Source organism: Buteo buteo, chromosome 9 (genome assembly GCF_964188355.1).
Source record: "Buteo buteo chromosome 9, bButBut1.hap1.1, whole genome shotgun sequence".
NCBI classification, from domain to species: domain Eukaryota; kingdom Metazoa; phylum Chordata; class Aves; order Accipitriformes; family Accipitridae; genus Buteo; species Buteo buteo.
In genome coordinates, this window is record NC_134179.1 from 34,744,821 (window position 1) to 34,768,602 (window position 23,782).

Here is a 23,782-nt window from a genome sequence, read left to right on the forward strand (position 1 = left end):
CTCCTAAACTCTTATCTGTCTGCACTGGTATCTGTGCCAGCTGCTTCTCCACCTACCTAGAGGCCTTTTGGTTATGGAAACCCACAACTCACAATGATATTTTACTTCTCCAGAGATATACTGCTTACGCCCACCTTTGAGTAGATAACAGATGCTCTTTCTTGGTATCAAACAGTGACCTCCTCTCTCAGGTGGGAAGCAGTCCTCTTTTGTGTGATTTACTGAGAACTGGAAGTTGAATTAGCAAAGGCAAAGCTACTTTGCTTGTTTTCCGAGTTGCATAGGATTTACCTGTAGCACTGGAAATGGCAACCAGTCACTCCTGCTCTCATCTACCATCTCTGTTTGGGAGCTTGGAGGGTTCGCCAAAATGTGGGCCCAGGTCCAAATATGGGGCCTGTGGTAGCACCACGCACTTGGCTGCATGACATTCCTTATCTCCCCTTTTTGCTAATATCCATGTTGGAAATCTTACACAGATAAAAATAGGCCTTGCTATTCGCTACAGAGTCTGCTTCTTCCCAGTGATTTGCAGACAGGTACTTGCCAAGTGTCTAGTGACTCATTTATTTGGGAAAAAAACCCACCACAACAATACAATCTGCAAAACCACACTTTTCCCACTCCCATGTAAGAAACATTTTTAACAGCCGCTCAGACCTTGCTTAGAACAGCTATCAGCAACCTGCTTCTCTGTTCTTCCCTAGAGTGATGAATACAACTCCAGGGGCACAATTTCCATTGCCTTTTGCTTCTGGTAGCCCCTTACTCCGTGCAAAGTGGATGTGACACACTAGCCTAGGTCTAGAGACCCAGTTTACCGAGCAGAGCTTGGGCAGATAGGCATGGACCAGGCTGGTGGAGTTGCCAACACTCTGTCCTTGGCAGGAAGCTGGAGACTAAAGCTCAAGTATACTAAGCTGCTTTGCTGCTCTGTGGTCCTGGACCAGTCATCCATTTACTCAGTGTAAAGCTATTTTAGACGGGCCTCTTTGGCAGCTTGTGAATATTATGATCATTTAATCTGACCCCCTGCAAAGCAGAAGCCTAAGAATTCTACCCTGTGAATTCCTCACTGGTTTGAAGACTTAAAGAAAATTTGCTTAAATGTCCCAACCATCTGCTGCAGTACTCAATTATCTTGACAATTGAGATTTGCTTATTTCTAATTTAATGATTTCATACTTGTGTCTCCCCAGCCTTGGATTTTGTTATGCCTTTTCCTAAATTAGATTAAGAGAGTGAAGCTGAAGGCATATAACTCCATTCCCTTTCCACCTGTCACATCATCTGCCCTTGAGGCTGGGGTTAAAGGACTCTAAAAAGACTCTACAGCACCAGAGTAGTCTTTTTCTTTGTCAGACTAAAGCACTTTAAGAACTGCTCTGGAAATCTAGAGACTAATAAAGCAGCTTTAACAGGCTGGAGCATCTGGCCTTCTATGTATTTTCCTTTAGCACTTCCACCAACTGTTGTTTGCTCATATCTACTGGAGTCTGTTTATATAGATTTTGCCCAATCTGCTCTTTCTGGTAATGTTCATATTGTTCTATGTTTATGTGGAGAAATTAGAAAAAAAAAAAAAAGAAAAAGAATATGAACTGAAATATTTATGTGGTCTAGCATGACTTAAACTGAAATGATCCTCATCCATGTTGGAATCTCAAAGCACAGCAATACAAAAACCGAAACTGCATCAAAAAGAAAGCAAGACTTGCTGGGCTCGTTATGCTAGTCAGACTGTTTGGAAAGTCATGCATAAAACAATTAGTACTAACCTCTTATGTGAATACTACAATTTGAGAAAGAATTCATTTGCACAGCATATGGGTAGCTAGAGACCAGATACCAATTGTTATAATATTTCTTAGATGATTCTCAGATGTTACCATCATCCTTATTCCCACGTTCATTGTACAATGTATCCCCAAATGCCACGAGCGATTGCTGGGATGTGCTGCGGGCTCAGGATAAGATGTTGCAGGCTAGGTTCCACAAACAGTAACTGGTTGCAAGAATGGTGCTGGCAGCAATGCTGCACTGGGTGCTCTGCAGGGGAGTAACTGCTGTGTTACTGAGGGTGTTTTTATAACTGAGTCCACTTGATCAGCAGAACCTTTACTAAGACATAGGTTACCTAGACTTTAACTGAAAAATAAAAGAAGAAGAAAAAAAAAAACCTCCCAAGCCTCTACAAGTAAAGAGACGAACTTTTGGCACTTACCGCTGAACGTAGTGTCATTCACTGTACTCCAGCAGTGCAGTAGTTGTAGGTGGACTGACACCCCAGACGTGGGCTCTTGCAAGGCCAGATCCAAACCAAGGAGCCACTAGAAACAAGCCTATTCGCAAGTGTAAAGAGAAAAAGAGCTAGATTTTGTATGTTTAGTGCCACTTGGCTCTGAAAATCTCAGCAGCGCTCCAGAAAAAGCATTTATGCTCCTATCTTACTGAGCCCCAAACTGAGGTGTGCACCAGTTCAGGAGTCACCCAAAAACCCCAGTGTGTGGTGAGTTGCAGAGCAGGAGTCAAGAGTCCCAGTACTTTGCTCTATACAGAGGCTGTAAAGGAAGGAGGCGCAAGATGTCTGGGATGGATCAATGCCTATTGCTTAAAGCTGTCAAGAAAGCATATTTGAGTTTCCCTGACGGGAGAAGCTGACATCTTGTAGAGTCAAACACATGGAATACTTCCAGTGAAGGGCTGGTGTTTCCCCATGTCCTTGGGGAGCAAAATTTCCTGTCATTTCCCATTGAATCCTTGTCTACAAGATGTCAGCCCAAAGGCATACCTACAGTGCTCCTGATTTTTATTAGGAAGCCAAAAAGCTGGGTTTTGTTTTCTAAACAAAAATCTTCCAACCCTCCACCATCTCACCTACGTGCCACAATCTAATCAATACCTACCTCCATTTGAGGATCCCACCATCTCTCTCACACGATCCTGAAAAGCTCTGGAACAATTAATTACTAGACATGGCTATTTTCTACTTAGGAAGCAAAAATTAACAATCTTGGCATTCTATTTTTAAATAATAAATAGAAAATATTTATTTTACAGCATTTTCAAGATCATTTTGACAAAAAGGCAGTTTTCATCAAGCATTTGACAGACCAAAAGAAAGAACTTTTACAGGAAGCTTCATAGCTCATACAACTACATACACAAGGTGAGTTCTTGCTCTTTAGATATATTTACGTATGTGTATGTTTCCAGTTTTAACAATTACAAACTAAAAGCTAATATACTGAATTTCAAGAAAACTCCTACTCATGATATAATTACACCGCAGTAATAAAATCAGTGCTTAATGTGTTCAAAACAGACAAATATGAAAACAATAGTACCTTGCCACATTGCTGTCTCCCATCTATACAAGCCTGTTATCTTTCTTTTTCTTATCTATCTCATTTCTTCAAAGACCAGCTTCCTCATACTGTCTCTGTGCTACTGACAATGTATGTTTTTGGAAACAGCACAACAAATCTTATACTAAGATTATAAGAAGATAGAATTCATTGCCAGTGTAGTGATCAGCAAAGAAAATACGGCATTTTTCTCATTGTTTTAATGAGTAATCAGCATTAAAAAAAAAGAAACAACAACAACAAAAATCCCCCTAAAAACCCCAAGCAGACAAAAATCAACCAACTGACCCTCAGGTGTCTTTAGTTCGTTATAGAGACATCAATTTACTGACAAAGACGTAACTGTGTCTTTGGGCAAAGTCATTTCATGCTTTCCACATCGGGACGATGATAGCAATTGGCCACTAGTCATATTGAAATGAGCAAACATCATGAACAGAGGATAAGGAAAAAAGGCTCTATCTGGTTTTGAGCACCAGCCAAGCCTTCCAATACCACTACTATATAATTAGAGCAAAACATTGAGATTTGGATCTTAATAGGAGAATTGATGATTGGCAGCAGAACTTCTTAAATTTCACATGAAAAGAAAGAAAGTACAAATACGGTGATTTCAGAAAACCCCTGATAGAATATTCACAAGAAGCATGGTTAAAATCAGGTTTTTCAACTATATTAACATGAAGAGATTCCTTAAAAATATCTTTGGAAATAAAGTGTAAAACTGTGGGACACATTCTCAGCTAAATTCAACAGCACAACAAAAGTTCATAGCAGCTAAAATCCTGTCCTGTATAATACGCATATTTATAAATAGGGTAATAATAAGTATAATAAAGTTCAAGCCACAGCAATCAGACCTGGACTTTGGACATGCCAGCCATTAGGGAGCTTTGGATTAGGCCCATCTCTAGGAAACGCATGAAATACAGAGGAGAAGGAATGAATGACAGAACTACAGCTGCCTAGAAGTGATCTTTAAGATACAATATTGTATATTAAATAGAAGTGAAAGCGTATGAAAAGAACACACAACTAAACATCATAAAGAGATTAAAAGAACTGTTTGTAACAAACCCTGGGAATTTATGCACACATTAAGCACTGATGAAATTTCCTCCTTGGACATAATTTTATTTTAAATTATCTGAAGCAACAAAATAGTTTAATTACTTTTTCTGTCTCGCCTTTACACTGGCATGTGCAAGATTTCTAAACCAGACTTTTTCTTTTTGTGTTTTCATTTTTTTTTTGTTAACGACGCTTGTTGCAAACATGTAAAATAACAAGTTTTCAATGCACTGGTTATTAATACTGTATGTCTACTTCATAAAATATCTGCAAAATAAAGCACCCTATTATAAGGGTAACAACTGTTTCAGCTTGTATATGAAAAAAAAAAAAAGCATTAGCACAGCATACAAACCTCCGAAGATCTATTGAATATTTGTAACAATGCGATATAAAACATGATTTAAACATAAAAATATTCATAGTATATACGACAATCTTCCAGTGGTAGTTATTGGACATTACGCTTCACACATACCGTACACACGCATACAGAAACACAAACGTACGCTCACTCTCTTGCTTTGCGACTGATTCTATAACCCCCAGTGTAGAATTGCCTTTCTTTCAGAGTAATATTTGTTGCTCTAAGTATACAGCTATTTTCCAATGTATTTGATTCCAAAGTAACACAAAGGAATGATGTAATCACATGGTAAATATGCTGTATTATGAAAAGTTAGTCAATAAATATTGTTCTGCTACAGGAAATGTTGTGTAACAGTTTAGCCACATGGTTTGCAATCTTATACAAAAGGGCAGTTTTTCTAAGTCCTTATCGTATTACAAGTACTACAGCAAGGGCTTTCTTCAGAAACCTCTCGAGTCTTAACTTGATGATAATTCTCGTTCTGTTCACAATCAGTGTTAAAAAAAGCCCAGATCCCCCAAAAAGCAGCCTAGTACGAAGACCAAATTGTTCAGACAAAAGTCAGTAAGAGCCACGTGCTTTCACATTATCTCAGCTCCTCTCCCCCAAACATGTTATGGAGTTATACCACCTATAGAAACCAGGAAAAAATATTTATGCATATATGTCTCATATACAAGTAGCTTTGTTCCTCCACACCAAACTCCACCCTTCCAGCTCCTCGGTGTTTTGCTTCCGTAGCAGACAGACAGCAGTCATGAGATGTGCTAATGACTTCTCCAGGTCACACTTCCCAGAGTCCTTTTCAAGCATTGCCAAGAAAGGGTGTGACTAAGTGTGATTAATTTTTTTTTTCCCATGTGTTTATTCACTTTTTTGCTATAGAAGTTGTCTCTTGGGTTTGTGCTTTGTTATGGTTTCCTATCGTTTTCTCAAAGTACAATATTTTTATTTTTAACAGCTAGAGAATTTTGAGCCCTCAGAATGGATTTTTTTTTTCTTTTTGTTTCCTTTTATTTATTTAAGTGCAGAATGAAGTTTTTGCCCTGTCATATGTGACTTTGTTCTCTGCTCTCTCTCCCCCCAGCCCTGGGAGACTTGTCTCCCCAGGACCTCCTAGCGAGAAGCTGCCAAAGTCCTTCTCATCTTGTCTCTTGCAGCGTCTACAGGGTGGACGAGCTTTGCTTATAATCCCTCAGGATGACAGAGGCATAGGTCACATCTGGGGGGGTGCAGAGCACCGACTCTGAGACGGGGGAGCTGGGCACGGAGCTGCCCGAAGCCACCGAATCCCGGAAAGGGGACGGGGGCGTCAAGGCCGGAGAGTCTTCCAGAGTCAGTTTGCTGGTCGCCGGCTCCTCGTCCTCCTCCTCCTCTGGGTTCTTCTCGTAGACATATCCCTGAATGAGCTTCACCTTCTCGCTCTCCGCTTCCTCGGCGGGGGGAGAGAGGGGCTCCTCGCCGAAGGCAGCCGCCTGGAGGGGCGGCAGGGGCAGCTGCTGCGGCGGGGGGGGCTGGCAGGGAGGCCGCACGCCGTTCCCCGAGCCAGGCGCGGGGAGGACGGCGTTGAAGTCGGGGATGCCGGGGGCAAACTTGTTGACCACTCCTTGCAGCTGGTCCATGAGAGCCCGTGGCTGCAGGGGCAGGGTCTTGGGGGGCTGCTCGGGCAAGAAGAGGTGGGTCTCCTCCGCCGTGGCCTGCAGAGGGGGGGTCGTGGCCACCCGCCTGTGCACCACCATGGAGGGGCTGCTGGGCTGGTTGAGGCGAACGGGCTCTCTGTCTTCTTCCTCCACCACATTGTACAGAGTCTTACTGCTGATGTCGGTAAAAGTCAGGCTCTTGCTTTGGCCATGGTAGCTTTTAGTGAGGGGTTTGATCACTGCTGTCTGATTGCACCCTGTCTCCTGGCTCTTCACATGCACTGAGAGTCTGTGCCACGTGTGTTCCCCCTTGGGAGCTTGTCTTCCACCTGGTTCAGACCATGACACAGACTTTCCATTAGAACTATGAATAAAATAAAGATGGGTTTATTTGCATTTACATTACGCAGACATGGGCAGTATAACAAACAAGCCTACAAAAATACTGATTGCTTTGCCTCGTTAATGAGCCTCCCCCCTCCAAGTTCTTCGTCTCCTCCCAGAAATATTTCAGAAGGAAACAACACTGTCTTTTAACAGCAGCAATTACTGTGATTTTCACCCAAAGGCAATTACTCCCTGCTGATTACCCACCTTACAGCCAGCCTGGAAAGCCTAGCCTGTGGGAAAGGCTCTTGGAGGGCTGGCTGGGTTTCGAGGGCTCTAGCTATGTCATTTTGTACCTAGGTTTGCTCACCCCACCTTGCTGGGGGGGGAATAAAAAAAAAAAAAAGTCACAGGAAGAGCTGTAATTAAGCTTGATTTACAGCTTATAGGAAATATTTCTGAACTATTGGAAGAAAAACAACCCACAGCCTTAGCCTTTGCCACTCCGGGTAGAGAGGAATTGTTACTAACCCCTCCTTTCCTTTTTATGCCCTGCCCCCCCTTTGCACTTAGGAAGAGATCAGCTATTACAGAAATGAAGGACTCCCAGGGCCTCCATCAGGTAGGAGGCAAACACACTTCTTCCTGAGCAACTAGTATTTACAAACCAGGATAAAATGCTGGGATTGAAAACAGTTGGTTTGTGTGGGTGGAGGAACAAGCAGCAACACGATCATGGCGAGTCGAACCCTGCGACTCCGCATGCGGGCTGGATCCCATCAAAACGCTGGGTTGTTTGGCTGAGTGAGGACCTGAGAGTCAGGTCTGTCCCTGAGGAACCATAGCTTTTTTGCATTTCCCTGTACCTTTGCAGCAAGCAGCACTCAAAGCAGAGTGATACCTCATTAGCAGCTGGTGGGATAGGGAGCCGAGCAGTGCTTAAGAGGACCGAGGAATTGTCTAATTGCAGGTCAAGCAGTAGAGATCATTTGCAAATTATAATTCTGAGATGATTTATGCAAAGCAGCCTTATCTCAGGGTTTCATCCCTCAGGGAGCAGAAGTAAACAAAGGATTAAATTTCCGACCCTGTCATTGCAGTGCAGGTGGGAGGCAATCTGGGTGGGAGGCTGGCACAGCAGTGTTGCCTCCTGCTACTGCACACACCAGGGGAGATCGTTTCCCTTGCATACCGCCTGCAATATTGTTCGAAGTATTTTGCTTTTCCTTGCTCAGACTCCTGCGCTTTTCTTTTTGGGTGAGTAAATAATTACCAGTTCGATTTTGTAAAAAAAAAAAAAAATAATTTACTGACTTTGTCATAGCTGGAAGAAACTGGTACAACACAGACAATGTAAATCTGGCAAAATGGAAAAGAAATGTACGTGACAATGTGGTACTTTTCTGCTGAGCAGTAAATATTCCTGGAGAAAAAAAGAATTTGTGATGGATCCAAGCTGAGAAGTTCATCTCCAACTCCAGACTCCAAACGCTGGACCTGTGACTCACCACCTCTGTGGGAACTGGCTCACAAGAAAGGGCCGATCTAAAAAATTCATAACTCCCCAAAGCATGTAGCTGGTAGGACCTGGAGCTGTTTGGATACAGAACTTTAACCTAAAGGGAAAAAAAGCCAAGTTCCCAGCTGAAGAATGTATTATAGTGATCAATGAAAAGATAAGAATGAAGGTTTAGAAGCATTCCCATTTTGATCAAAATGAGCTGTGGTATGACATTTTTTTGAAGTGCTATGGAGATAAGCAAATTAATGTAACTATTGGGCATGAAAGATTTTTAAAGTAATATTTTAACATACCAAGATCTACAAACTCTTCACACAGAAACACATTTCATCTGTTTTAACTTCAAAACAAGTCTCTTGTAAAGAGGAAAATGTCAAGTGCTCTCATATTATATTTTGCTGATGCTATAGCTTACAAATACTGCAAAGGTCTTTTATGAAAAAACCATTATGATTATCTGCTGTCTCTTATGCTAAGTCCACTTCTGCATCATTTACTTCTTCATATCTAGCTCTGGTGCGTCATCTCACTTTTGAATCCCTCCTCATACCATCTGTTTAGTCTCTATCTCATTTTGTTCCGAAGATTTTGTATTTTACATCAAAGGCAAGCACTGCTATTTTAAGGAACTCACTACCTCTGTCTTCAGATCTTCCTCCTATTCAGTTCATTTTCCTCCCCCTCACTCTCAAATTCTGCTCTTCTGACTTCTTTCTTCTGTAGCACTCACCATAACATACTTAACTGAGCCCAAGTCAATGGCCATACTTAAACCAAACTGCACTGGGCCTGCAATACCCAAACATGAACAAATGGCTTAATCAGAAACTGCCTGTTACCAACTTGCTCTATGGGGAAAGCTGGTGCCACTGAAGCGCCTTCCCTCCGCTTGCCACACCTTACTGCACATGACTCCGATGGCCTTGTGACAAACAGCTTTAGAGCCGCAGTGGCTCTCCGTGGGGTCAATCTGGTGATTTCCACCAGGAATTCTCTCTTTTCTGTTGCTGTTCTCCTCGGTCTCGTGTTCCAGCTCTTTCCCTCAACTTGCTCTTCTTGCTGTGTCCGTGCACCGTTAGCCTGTTAATGAATCACGTTTGAGACGGAGTCACAAGGCTGTCATAGAAATACCTGGGCTCTGTCTTGCTGGACAGCTGGTAGGGAGTCACACCGAGATTGACACATTCAGGCAGAACAATTAACATGCGAGAAAACCGCTTGTTATCCTGGAACAAAGGCCAGCCATCTTGAATGACATTAATCAACATTTAGACAAAAAGTGAAGATGAGTCTGGAAAAGCTCAGACCTGAACTGGGTCTTAGCGAGTCAACTCACTTGTGCAAAGCGGTGATGACAATCCTGACTGCATGTGCGATACATGGTCACCATTTACTAAGTGATTGACACCTTTTTTGAAGGAAGGATCCATGAGAGAAGGTGAAGATCAAAATAATCTGCCTTGTATAATGGGAGAAGGGATGATTTTTCCACACAAAGGCAGGAGAGAGCACCAAGCCAGATCACAGTTGGGGTACTGAAAACGTGATGTTCAATTGCGCAGTGCCGAGGTGGGACCAGCTGGTGTTTTCTTGCTTCTATCAATAGGATGGTTACCCATTTCATGTCCGTCGTGTATTTATTTCCATTTCCTAACTTTCTTTCTCCTTTATACAATTTCCCATAGGATTTAGACTTCACGCTTACTGCCTAGAAATGAACTTCTTGGAGTCTCAAGAGATTCTAAGGTTTGTAGTTGTGTATACCCAGTCTAATGCTCCAAGTACTATTTCTTCAAAACCTTGCATCTAGCCTAAATGTTCAGACAGGTTCTTGGATATCTATCAACACGTAAGATGGGCTTGCTTTTGCTTTATAGGCAAGAACATACATTGAATTTAGCTGCTCTTTCTCAATTTTTACCACAGCTTTGTCTGGGGTTTTTGTATTTTGGGGCAGTAGACATAAGTATATTTTTTGTGTGAATTTTTATTAGTTCCATGAGCAGATCTGTCACTATTTTTGGTAATTCAGTTTTTAATACATGCATTGATCTTTACAATGTACTCTCTGCATGACTCTGGGGCAGTCATTTTCAGATACTGTCAGATTAGAGACACTTGTAAACAAGCTGGAAAACAATTTCAGACCTTAATAGTTACTTGCAGAAAGTCTTTAAAAGAACTGATTTTCTCAAATCTGAGGGGTACATGTAGGACAGCGACATGTTAGATGCCATCTATAGCTTGTTAGATGGCTCACTGTTGTTAAGTATCTCCAGCTGCCCCAAATCCTGCTCCTGCTTGTGACCAGAAGTGCCCCAGACTCAAGTACAGTCACAGGCCATGAACAGGGTCCTGATCCTGCCAGTGCCTGGAGGATCTGACCTTGTTGGCTTCCTTGGAGCAATGTCGAGCTTGAGCACCCCACAACAGGTTGTTCCTCCCCACACTCAGGGTCCTGAAGATGCCTTACTTCAGACATTGGGTAGCACTGGTTTCTTTACATCTTAGAGGCTGAATGCTCCTGAGGTGAAAGATGATTGCTTCAGTGGTCTAAGGTAGTCTTGTCTGTGCAATGCTCTGATCCTTTCACCAGCAAAGTTATAGCCTGAGATCCAGAGCATAGAGAATTAGATGAACTTTCAGTCCTGTGTGCCTGAACCTTTGTCTTTTTTTGCCCTGAATATTTTATGCATCACAATCCCTGATTGACACCACATGAAATGGTTAAAGAGAGTCATGTGTGCTCTGATGAAGTTAACTTTAGGAACTAACATGTTGGGAAATGGCTCCTCATCTGATGTAGTGCTTGTCACTGCCAGAGTGAAACAGCTGGAGATGCAGTCAGGTAAAGTGCTTGAGAAAGAGCCCTTCCAGTTAAAAAGGAAGGGACACTCCTTGAACTGTTAGAGTTCATGCCCTGTTTCAGCCCTTTAGGATGCCAGAGTTGCGGTGTGTTATCTTCTCCAAGTGGCCATGAGCTGAGGGAGCATCTTAAGCTTGCTGAGATGAGGAATACAGTCATTTGGGCCAGGCCTGGTGGTGTTAGACAAGATTCGGAGCACAGATTTATGATATAAGGCTGGTTTTGTTAAAGCAGCAACAGCACTTAACCAGTGGAAGAGGTTATAGGAGAAGCGATGTATGTTCCCTTTCTTTCATTGACAGACTGACGCTTTGGCCAAACCTACCGCCTTGTAGTCACTATAGTAACCAAAATGCCACAGCTAGTAGGAAGCATTGGGATAACCTAGCAGTCCCTTCTATGCAGATAAAATCTTAGGAATGAACATTAAATGCAACCTGAGAAAGGCCTATCAACTTTGTCAGCAAAAATTAGGTCCATACCTTGAACTATCTTATCAACAACCAGATGAGGTCAGTGTCGGGTACTGCCCGGTCAACAAATGATGCTCCCACCTTCACAGAGCAGGGCACAGTTACCAGCCCCCTGACAACTGTGCTCCAGAAAGCAGCACACGCAGGGCTGTCCCTGTGTCTCTGTGCACTTACACAGAGATGGCCAGCCTTTGGAGACAGCAGGGAAGCAGAGCAAAGGAAAGGCCCCATCCAAAAGCTGTGCCTTGGACAAACCCTTTCTCAGCCCAAGCAGTAGGTGCTGATGGATGCCCTCCTAGGGAAGGCAGCAGAGGAATTTCTGCTGGGCCCACAGAAAGGCAGTTAACCATCCACAAGTTTTCTACAACCCAGCAGTCACATAAGAAGTGGTAATGAGCCTGAGCAAAGCTCTGTCCCACTGCGGTCTCACCATTCCCAGGCCCCAAGCTAACAAGCTTAAAATTTAAGGCTAGTACTTGCACTGCAGCACACTGCAGGTGCTTTGCTGGTATCCCCAAGGTCTCTTCCATCATTGTCTCCATTTCAGTAAGGCCACTGGGGCATGAAATTTGATTAAGGGTGTGAACTGGTTTTAATCCAGGGTAATGATAGCTCCCTGTGCTACACAGGGCTCTCTTCTTAGAGGTGCAGCAGTCAGCCCTGCCATTCATTAGCAGAGAGAGCCACGCTGGTTAACATGTTCCTGCAAGCTTAATTTTTGTAGCATTGCTTCTAGGGACTCATCTCTTTTACTAACCCAGGTTTAACTTCTCTGTGGCTCACCCAAGAGTGAGGGAACCATCGTCGGCCACAGTCCCTAGCTGGTGTATGCTCAGTTTTTTGCCTGATATTATCACCTAAAAGAAAAAAAGAATCATGAACCAATTTCAGCCTCGGTCCATTTACATTGTAATCTCTATCTCGGTGATAAGAGGACCTTACAACAGTTCTCACAGTGTGACTCTAATGCTTTCTGTGGTGCTGTGTAATTAGAGCAAAGTTTAACCTCCCATTTGTGTTGCTGGAAATTTAAATTACTGAACTAACTTTTCCTTGTCGTTCCTCTCCCTTATTTTTTAAGGACAAAATTGCCTTGGGCATGGGACACAATGTTCTATGTAAATTAGAGAGCTGCTTTAAATGTATGCTGGAAACTGCTACACAAAATACAGGAAAGCATAAAGCTGTCAGGCTGTCTCTCAGAGGCAGAACCTGATGAGACTTGGGGCTGTTGTGAGTGAGCACAAGCCCAAAGCTGCCTTTCCAACCCTCCGTCTTGCCACTAGTTTATGTCAAGTAAATCTAACCTATTCATTTCCTTCATGAGTTACTCTGCTGCTAGAGTTAATTATTACTTTGACCTGAGCTACATATAGGCTTTCTAATGGACACTGACCCTATCAATTACTGATTTTTTGCTGATTTTTTTTCCTTTTAAATTGAAATTTTAGTATTATACAGTCTGTAACAGGGATGCAGTAGCTATATCTAGCCTGAGTACCCTGTGATGTGATTCTGGTTTCTATCCACAGGGTCCCCAGGTTGGGGTCAGACCCTCAGGGCAGGACGAGAAGGTGCCAGCCCCTGCCTCTACGCCTTGGTCACCCAGATGGGGAAAGCAGGAGCCAGGAGTGGAGTCACAGGCTTTACACTTGTGCTGCTGTGGAACTGGGCTGCTGCTAGGCTCATACCTGGTCCCGGGGGCAGGGAAGTACTCCCAAATCCAACAGCTCAGATATAGCCAAATATCCCTAAATAGATAGATTTATTCACGTTGGGACTTAACAATTACAATTATGTACCTAGGCACCTTTATACAACTGTAAATTTGGGGGGGCGGAGTGGGGGGGGAGAGATGCTCACTGTAATGCTTCAGCGTAGCTAAAGTCCTACAACTTTAGCATGTATCATGGATCTTACTTACCTAGCTTAGCAAAGGTGTGAGAATATTAGACTGATAATGTGTATTAAGGGTTGACTACTAGTTATAATTACTACTATAAATTTTTGGTCTCATCTGAAATATAGAAGCTATATCACAATTCAGTCATCCATCTAATTATTGTGAGAAAACTTTGGTTCATGACTGTGTTCATTAAGAATTTTGAAAAAAATATCAAATAGGGACTAATGTGTTGCTTGGAGAAGACAACGTATTCTAATAGATAATACAAAGTTCAGCATAATAAACATTTTGTCCCAAACAGCAAGGAAATTCTTCCAGTATTCAAGAAATGAAGATCAGAAACCTGCAAATCAAAGTGAAATTAAAAAGTGCTCTTACTAGTGAATAATTTTTTAATCTGTTTGTTTTGTTGTTATTAACAAGTAAACCCCACCAAATATTCAGAATTATATCATCCTACTGGATCACCTTTGTAATTTCTTTTAAGGATTTTAAAGTTAGTGCACAGAAAAGGCATGGTGTAATTCATCATGGATCCTCTGATAACAATGGAGAAGCACATTTGTGTTATTTGAAGATGTGTCTCATGCTGCACGTTTGAATAAATGTATATGACAATACAGCCAATGACAATACCCGAACTGAAGCATTTATTCAGGCAGGCTCAAAAAGGAGCACAGCTAATAAAACCGAAAACCTGAAAATTACAAAGTTTTGAGCAAAAAGACCTGGAAAGCTTAGGAACATGGGAAGAAAATGATAGAATGAAATTAATTTAGGAAAAGTGTAGGTGGGTGCAACTAAGACAAAATAGTGTGTAGGACTGGAAGGCTGTGAAGATCAACAATCTTCGAAAAACACTGCATCAAAAGAAATACCATGGAAAGAGATCTAGAGCTGCTGTTGAATAAGAAACACTAATTAGTGAACTTGGAATATAATAAACCAACAAAAATAGCCCATGAATTCTGTGTTCCCCACTCAAAAGCACCACACCATGGTACAGAGATTAGGAAGTCTTTCCTATGAATGCAGTTTAATAGTAATTAGGACAGTTGGAGGTTTTTCCTTGCTTTCTGTAATCCTCTGTGGTTCTGATGGAAAATGATTTGGGGCACCACGTTTTTTACCAGAAAGATATTGACAAACTGGAAACTGTATACAGAACAGCAACAAAAAAACCCAGCAGAAACAGAGAAGAGAATGCGTGAGAAACCTAAATAGCTGAATAGATTCAATTTGATTTCAAACATCTGAAAGGCATTAGCACCAATGCTGGAATGTATTTCATACAGCGTATAGATGCACAACTGAGAGCCCTAGATGAAATTACAAAAGGGACAAATTATACTGAAAATCCAGAATATTTCCTTGTCAATAACTGTATCAGAGCAGGAATAAATTCCTAATGAACTGGTAATAGCCCGTTGCTCTGGATATCTGCTGCCAAAAAGTGTGCAGCCCTTGCAGAGGTAGAGGTCAATGAGGTCTTTCTCACACTATAATTTGTCAGATTCTCTGGTACACTTGAGAATAAAATAAACTCCCAGCAATTTAAACAGTGCTCAAAGAGCCATCAGACTTGCTTTAACATGCCAGCATTTTGAGTGCAAACTTAACCGAGTTGCCACAGGAAGCTTAGTCATGAGGCCCCTTGTTTGTAATACACAGCTCTCCCTAATATGCTGCAGTAGATAAAGCAGCTAGTAAAGCCTGTGGGTTTTCTGGGTGTATCTGAAAGTTTCCATGGTAACGAATGTGCAGCTTCAGAAGAAAAGAGCCCTGAAACTCAAAGCTGATGTTTCTGAGTTTTTTAATACAGTGATAAATTTTTATGGTTCTATATTTTCACGATTCTGCATTTCTGACCATCTCCAGAATCATACGGAGAGCGGAGATCAACGTTAGCACAATAACTGATGCTAACTATTGTGTACATCAAAACACAGGAGAGTTTCAAGTCCCTACATCTAATTGCTTGTAACTGGAAGGCGAGGGAAACCATAGCACCCGTGGTGATTTCTAGCATTTGGGGTAGCGAAGCAGGGCTTCCTCAGGAAAATCCAGACTCGCAAACTGCTGCAGTTCTGGTGACTGAGACTTAGGCATGAGGCGAGGCGGAGGTGATGGGCATCTGGTGATATGACGGACACATACCTACTGCTCAGCCTGGGCTGTGTGGCTATGGGGAGGTCAGGCTGTCGGTCGCTGATGGAGGACATGCCCTTCCCCTGGCCATAGCGCAGCACTGCCAGGCCTCTGAAAGCATCAGCCCTGGCTGGAGGGAGAGGGGAGCCTGAGGGGCAGAGATGGGCAGAGAAGCCAGAATAGCAAGCTTCATGCTCAGCAGGTCTAAAAAGCTCCGCTGCTTTTTAAAGCCTTTTTTATCTGTGCAGCTGCCACAAGCACTTGGTGTCCCGTTGACCAGTTGGGGTCCCACCAGAGGTGTTTCTCAGGAGTGCATGTGGATGAGGATTTTTTTTTTTCCAAACTGAAAAAAAAAATCACAAGGGTTGTCATGCAAAAAGCAGGAGGTTCAGCCTTCCCTGTTCTCAGGAGTTTTACAGCTTGTCCCCATGCTTTTTGAATATAATCTGTTATTGCATTCGCCCTTGCCTCCTAATGGTACGCCTGTGTTGGATTCCCATTTCATCATCAGTCTTTCCAGACAGACAATTGGCCATCTGTGCCCTGGGAATCTGCAGCACTTGTTCCAGATCAGAAAAGAAGGGCATATTGTTGTTGGACTGGAGGCTAACAACAAAATGTTTGTACTGTTCCTTACGCTGGCTTTGTAAACTTTGCCTTTCAGGGCGGCAAATCTGGTTGCTGCACAGGCCCTGTAAAACCATCACTCCTGCTCCAAATATACAATGCATTGTATGTATTTCATCTGATCTGCAATTCAGAGGGGCAGGTTTGATTGAATTAGCATCATTGCTACCTGTCCACAAATGGCAGAGACATAGACAGAGCTAGAATGCTTTGTCACTGATGAGAGGAGCTGAAGAGCATCTCTGGCCGTAGACAGACAGTGCTGCTTAAAATGCTGTGTCAGTGGATCGCAGGCAGCTTTCTGCTCAGCCACTGCATAACCTTCCCTGGGGCAGGGAGCAGGACTGTTTCACATCTGCAGTTTATCAGATGGAAAGGAGCATAAATCTGTCCCAGGAGAAATGAGGCAAGGCCTTTCTGTTTCTGAAACAGCTAGCACGTTTTCTCCACTGGGTTTGTGTTTGCTCAGGGAGGGCAGCATTTGCACTTCTTGTTTCTGAAGAGCTGAACTTTGCTATTGTTCACTGAATGGAGAATATGCAGAATCAGAACATCTTTCAGAAACTACGACAGGAAAAATTTCTCTGCTACCGTTTAAAAATACTTTAGGTCGACTGTTTGTTTCTAGCCCAGATTATGCTGGTTTTATTTACATGCGCCTGCTCATGATTTCCCTGTTCTGTAAATCCCACCAAACCAATGTTTTCTGTGTTCCCTCTACTGGCTCTGCAGCAGACGTTCACTAAAAAGGACAGTTAGCAAGAGCTGTGCACAGCAAAGGCATCTTGCTGTGAGACAGCCACTAGATTGTTGTTTAAAGCACGCAGGATAATGTCATCTCCATGCAAAACTGTAAAAAAGAAAAAAAAATGTTTGCTAAATGGAAAAAGAAGATAAAATTAGTACCAAAAAAGGATGTTTTTGCAAAGTTGTAGGCATTTACAAATAAAATTGAAGGCTTTAAAAAAAACATGTAAAAGCTGCAAAAAAATTATTCAGTGTCCTCTTCATCACATCTGGGCAGAATAAGGTATTGTGCAAAACAGGGGACATAAGCAAATTTCCCATCTTTAATGGCATGCACCACATTTGTCCCATCATTAGACATGATAAACCAATGAGACAGAGAAAGCAAGGGGTAAAACCACTCTTTGTCATGCAGCTTCTCTTACACATTCACTGCAGTGTGGGATTTTTCAAAGCTGCACATGTGCCGACGGACACTGGCTGGTGGGCGAGAACTCTGGCTGCCTCTTCCTGAAGATTGAAAAGAAAAAGACACCCAGTGAGTGGTTATACACATGTGCACACATGGTGGCTATACCACTCAATAGGGTGCCTGTACCTGACCTATGCCTAAGGGTCACTGTGGGCTTTCCCATCTTTTCTCCTCATCACCTCGACTTCCACATAGATTTCTCCTTGGCTCCAGCACGGTGCTGTTTAAAACAGTTTCTCATGGTGTTCGTTCCTGCTTCCTCTGCTGAGCCCTGATGCACTTTGCATACCAGATGGCAAGGGCTGCTGTGCATCTAGCTGTCAGAGGGACTTCTCCCCTGGTATTCTCAACACAGGGTGAAATGATGAAAAAGGAGCATCTGCCTTTCGCATCTTATTTACAAAAGCATCACCCAAAGTTTTTGTTGGTGGAGTTTTTATTATATATACTCAGCTCCTGCTTTTTCCTGTGTCTCTTATTGCCCTAATCTGCTTTTCTAAATGTTTTCTTTCTTTTACTTTTGAACTCTAGCTGACTAGTCACTAGCTTTCATTATATGTGATTTCACTGTCTGTGCTGCTTTTTTTTCCAAGAAAACATTGGCCTTATTGAGGTAGACACAAAACGAATAGTCTCCTAGATGCTCTATCTGCAATGGTAATTCAAAAAGGGATTGCAGATTGCAGTTTGGGCCATTAATATAAGACAATTTCCACTTCATTTTTCTCTTCTTCCTTACTCTATCAAGCGGATGCAAACTCTCATTTGTTTTCCCCAGTATCAATAAAAATATATACACACACGCGCGTGCTTTGACAAAAATCTCAGGTATTTTTGCACATGGAATGCATCAATGAATTTCTGCAAAAAAAAAATTGTCATTGTATTGCAAATAAAATGCAAATCAAAATTCAGCATTTCTCCCCATCAAACAATCATAGTGCATGCTTGCCAGAATTCTATTTACCTCAAAACAACAGATTCATGGATGGTATGTGCATGTACTACATACTCAGTACAGCTGCTCATGAGCCAAACAAGCCATTCTTCTCACCACATACTAAAGCACCGAAGCACAGCGTGATGTACACAGAATACATGCATACCCATTTTGGAGAGGTAGATGCCTTGAGATGACTTCTGAACTATTATGAATAAAACACAAATAAGACATACTGCTGAGCAATTTTGTAAACCTAGTCACTTTGAAGTCTCTAGAATAATTAAATTCCTTACCAGGTGTAATGAGATCTCTGAGATTTGACAATTTAAAGGTGATCATAATTAGGAACTTAGCTACCATGCTCTCTCCTACACCCTGTTAAAGTTACAGAGATTATTAAGCTTCTGATTAAACAGAACACCCAACATTTCTACAGACCTCCAGTTTTCTTCATCTACCGAGATAATAAAAAAGGTTTCTACTTTCTGTGCTTGCTTTGTTAAAAGTCAGAAATTAGTAGTTTATTCAGTCACAGAAGCTAATTTCACAAGACAAGTAGCAACATGCAGTTGATTATCTGAGAGAAAAATCCAGTTCTAAATGTATGTCACTCATGCGCAGTGCTGTATGCACAATAGAGGGCACACAGCCACGGAGAACCTTGCTCAGGGACCCTGGAAAAGGTGGAAGACGTTTTTGTTTCAGAGCACTACTTGGGACCTCAGTCTTTCTGAGTCAACAGGCTTTGCCAGCTATCATCCTTCAGCTACTGCAGTTTTCTGTCTTTTCTGGCTTGCTTAGTTGCAGCCCTTGTTTCCCTCCCAGTATTTCTTCTTATTCAGATATATCCCTGGAGTGAGTTCAGAGCATTTTGCTCTCCAAGCTTCGGGCAACTGTAGGTCTTGTTATGAAATCCTCCTATGTGAAAGGAAGAAAGAATCCCACTTCCTCAGGCAGTCCAAAATGCTTCCTAATGTATCCAAAATACAGTGAACTCTTTTCTTACTATGCCTGCAGCTGTGCTCCTCAGCCAGAATCAAACACAGATATTACATGTAATAGAGTATGCAACCCCCAAATGCCTCTCCAGGTTTGCATTCTGTAGGACGTTGTTGTTAAAATGCTGCCAAACTACCAAAGCAGTGGTCTGCCTTTTGGTCTAGGTCAAGGGCGATCCCCATATAGTGATATACAGCATATACACTACAGAAATCAGCTCTAAATCTCAAGGTTCATGCTTCAGTAGAATTTGGATGTGGATTTATAGTGAAATTTAGATTTATAGTGTTATGGGAAATGTAGTGCATGTGTTGATTATTCTTCAGTGAATTATTTTGCAATTATCAGATCGTTGCCAACTGCATAAATAATAATAAATCATTTTGAAGCATTCAGTCTGAAGTATCTTTGTAGGCTTGCTTTGTCTTACTAGTAGTGTGTGCTAATACTGCAGAGCCCTGATTCAGAATTAGCGCACAGATCTCTGTACCTCTCTTTTTTTCTTTTAAGTATGACAATGTATCCTCTCTTCTTCCTCTCAGCCTTGCAGGCGGTGATGGCGCTTCACATACATTTCTCTGGCTACCAAAAAAATTAGGTAGCCTGCCTATCTTTACAACATAAGGATTAATGGGTCATTTTTGGGGCAGTCTTCTCAAGGGTAATTCCTGCTGAGTGTTCATTTGTACCCTGAGCCCAGAGGCAGGATGGATCTTCTGTGCATTCGAACAAGAACTTGGCATACCATCATGAAAGTGTCTGAACTTCTTTCTAATGAACCCCCGGGTGCAGTAACAGGGAGTCTGGCAGAGGAAGCAGGGGGGCAGTGCAGAGGGTTCCTGAAAGAAGTGGATTAATTGCTTTACTTTATGTTCTTTGAAGCAGAAAAATGCTTCTAGCCAGTTGTTCAGAACAGGGTAGGAAGCAGGTCTGTTGAAATCTGCAGTAAGGAATACAAAGTATGTGAGAGAAGAGTCACCCTTTCCCTATTTTTTCTCTTAAGTGTAAATGAATCATCCCACAAGGCAAACAGCTGTGTCAGGATTGTAGGAAAGTGTAAATTGCTATCTGTAATATTTTATACCTGAACAGCTGTGAAACTAGAAACATTCACCTTCTGCTCTGGAATTACTCTCTCTGCTCAACCAGACTCCCCAAACAGACACAAATCAGGTAAATCTGTCTGGCGTCCAAGATAACTGAAGCACAGGGCACTGTGTTACCTATCATCTAAAGGCACAGTCAGAGATCCTCCACTCTAGGAGTTGTCCGAGCTGTGAGAAAAGCTTTCACATTCCCCTCAGTCAAAAACATACAGAAAAGCACAGCCCCAATTTTTATACAATCTAATCTGAAGCAACTGACCATCAATAACATTAGGAAGAAGGCAAGGTGGGGACGAAATTCAAGAGAAGTGATGATGACATTGTGCTGATACTTACAGTGATAGCCCAGAATCATCCCCCAGTTTTTAAGAACTTACGTATAATGCCTAGCTTTAATACGGGAAAGGAGAAACCTTGTGCTGTGTGCCCTGCGGCACACTGCCATCACATCCTAGAGCAGTTCCTGCTCCAGCATTCAGTCCGACGGCCCTCCGCACTCCCAGGGGACAGCTCAACACCACCACAAACTTTCTAGCCTGCTTTTCACCTCCTTGACCCTCTAGCAGTCTGCAAGGTGACTGGGGAGGTAAGCACACTTTCTACGTAGAACCAGGTCAGTAAAGTGCTCAACTAAACACTCATCCCAAATTCTCTTGCCTCTCTAAATCTAGCATCTTCCTAGGCAGAAACATGTTCGTCTTCTGATGTTTGTGTCCTTGAAAGGTCAGGTTTTATGTCTAGTTGTCATGGCTGGATCAAAAGATTTCTACATTAAAAAGAAGCAAGGCCATGTCCTTTTCCTGTAGGAAGAGGAGCTGAATTTTCAATACCTTTTATATGAGCCAGGATCTGATGGAAGATTTCTGTAATACATTTCTTTAAGCCAAGAGATGAAGTTGGGAAGATGGACAGGTTTTCAGTATAAATTCGTCTTTAAAACACAAGTCCTGAATTCCAAGCTAAGTGAGAGTTGGAAATAATCTCTCTGAGTTTTAACTTAATTATGCTAATCAACGGCACAGTGGCAGTTTTTGGAGAGAAAGAAATCGTTTAGAGCTGTGGAGCAAAGAGCACTGCGAGTAAGAGGGAGGCTATATGGTCATTGGCCCTTGCCAGGCAGAGGGAGACATGCAGATAATTATCACCCGTGGAGGACTGAGGAGCTGGAGGGATTTCACAGCACACCCTCTCTGTCGAAGTGTGAGCATCTGCCGAAGAGGACAGAAGGGTCACGGTCACCAAGGAGAGCACAGTCCCAGCAGGATGCCCGGGAAGACCCAGGGCTGAGCTGTGTGGTGGAGACAGAGCTGAGGCTGCGCTTCAGGTCACCCGGGGCCAGCAGCAGCCAGCTGCGTGCCCAGGGGAGCGCTCCAGCCCTCCCTCCGTGCCAGCACAACCCTTGCTGCGATTGCTCAATCAGCTGGCAGGGAATGACAGGGACAACTAAGCTGGGTCACAGCTACGACAGAAAAAGAAAGGGGAAAAAAAATATGATCAGTTCCCTGCTCCAGTTCACGGCGCGGCCGCCCAGGCTCTTGTCCCTGCACAAGTGAAGGGACAGCGTGGGGTAAAGGAAGGCTTTGGGTGTCATTTCTGGCTTAGGGCAGCTTAAAGCATTTGTGGATTTACAGGCTATGATAGCCCAAAGTAGCCGCAGGCAAATCTCTTGGCTGTCCGGGATGGCGGCAGGAGAGATTTTTGAGATAACTTGTATAACCCTAAGGACTGAGAAACGTGTATAGCCTTGCATTTCAGAGGATAAGAGAAAGTAAAGGAGGAAGGACCACTAACTGACTGGGGTCACAGAGATGCCCGGGGCCACACTTTGTACCCCACGGGACCCTGCACCTCCCGCACACACGAGCTCGAAAGGACCCTCGCAGAGCTGCAGGGTTGTCCCTGCGTGCTCACACCATTAACCTGCCACCTGGGGCACGAGAGCCGGTGACACTGTGGCTGGCCCAGCCTTTGCAGCCCACGGCTGGGCTCAGCTGGGTTAATGCCACCCACACGCTTAATCTGCTCCCTGGGCATTTTTTGTAGTCGTCTGTGCTGCTGTAACTATGCTTTCAAGCATAGCCCCTTGTCAGTCCTTGTCAGTCTGCTCAAGGTAAATAATCCCTCCATGGGGGCTTATGCAGACTTTGGGATTTGCTTTTTTATTGGTTGGTTGGTTGTTTTGGGGGTATTTTGCTGCTGGCTGTGTGGTTAGTTGGCTGGTTTGGGGGACTTTGGGATGCAAAAAAATAAGTACTGTGGAATAAGTCCCAATTTCCAGACAATCCTTGATCTAGAAATGCAAGGCTTGCAAACCAGCCAAAACAGGCCGAGCTGAACCATCTGAAATGATCTGGCTTGTGCCCTGAAAAGAAATGGCCAGAAGAGAACATAAAACAAACATTTTCCATGGAAATAGAGAAGAAGACTAACAAGAACTTTAAGTAAGAAAACAAGAGCAGACATTCCTGGCTTTAACACACTAAGGATGAGGAAAGATTAATAGTGCTGGGCAAAGAGAAGGAGGATATGCTAACTAGAAGGTAGCTTGCAGACAGACATTTAAACTGAGCCTGTGATTCTCTGTGGGTACCTGGGACTGATCAGACTGAAACTGCAAACACCAGCAAACCATCTACTAGTGAGGAGCTGCTAGAATCAGATCAGGGGGCACTTGTTTTGCTAGAGTTTAAGATCAGCTTTGACATCTCTGGCTGTGGTGCTGCAACACAGCTAAGCTAATCTAATGATTTGCTGCTGAAAGGGACAACTTTCACCCCTGTTCCCCAAACCAGGGGCAGCAGGGACATTTTCTCTGGTGCTGACATTAATGTTTATCTGACTTTGAGATCTGGCTCAAGGACAATCCAGCAGAAAATAATTCACTTTTTTCCCTCTTTTTTTTCTCTCTGTACGGTTAATTTTACAGGGTGGAAGAAAACCACATCCTGCATGCCACAAAAGAAGAACCACAGAGCAAAGAAGGGGAAACAGCCTAAGAAGAGATAACTGAAGCCATAAGCTAGAAACGGTAAATTGTTTATAATGCAGTAATAAGGAACCTACAGCTTTTAGTTTTCAAGGGGGCTTTAAAGTGACAAATTGTGTGATTACTTCTAGCCTGCACAACTGTTTACAGTTTACAGTGATGATGCCTTTTAACCTATGCTTGTCAGGTGTGGGAGGCTGAATGCCAAAGC

General features: G+C 42.9%; 1 protein-coding gene across 3 annotated transcripts in view; it reads right to left on the bottom strand.

Moving 5' to 3' along the window:
* Window positions 1–5,972: 5,972 nt before the first annotated feature.
* Window positions 5,973–23,782, bottom strand: part of GRM1 (glutamate metabotropic receptor 1) — a 191,023-nt gene continuing 173,213 nt past the window's right edge. Inside the window, exons 8-9 of one of the 3 annotated variants that reach the window (XM_075036819.1) lie at window positions 18,644–18,682; window positions 17,515–17,575 (exon numbers count right to left, since the gene is read on the bottom strand). In XM_075036819.1, coding sequence (XP_074892920.1) covers window positions 17,515–17,575; window positions 18,644–18,682 — 100 coding nt within the window. Of the gene's footprint in view, window positions 6,814–17,514; window positions 17,576–18,643; window positions 18,683–23,782 lie in introns of those variants that run through there. The other 2 variants (XM_075036818.1, XM_075036820.1) reach the window with 2 other exon arrangements.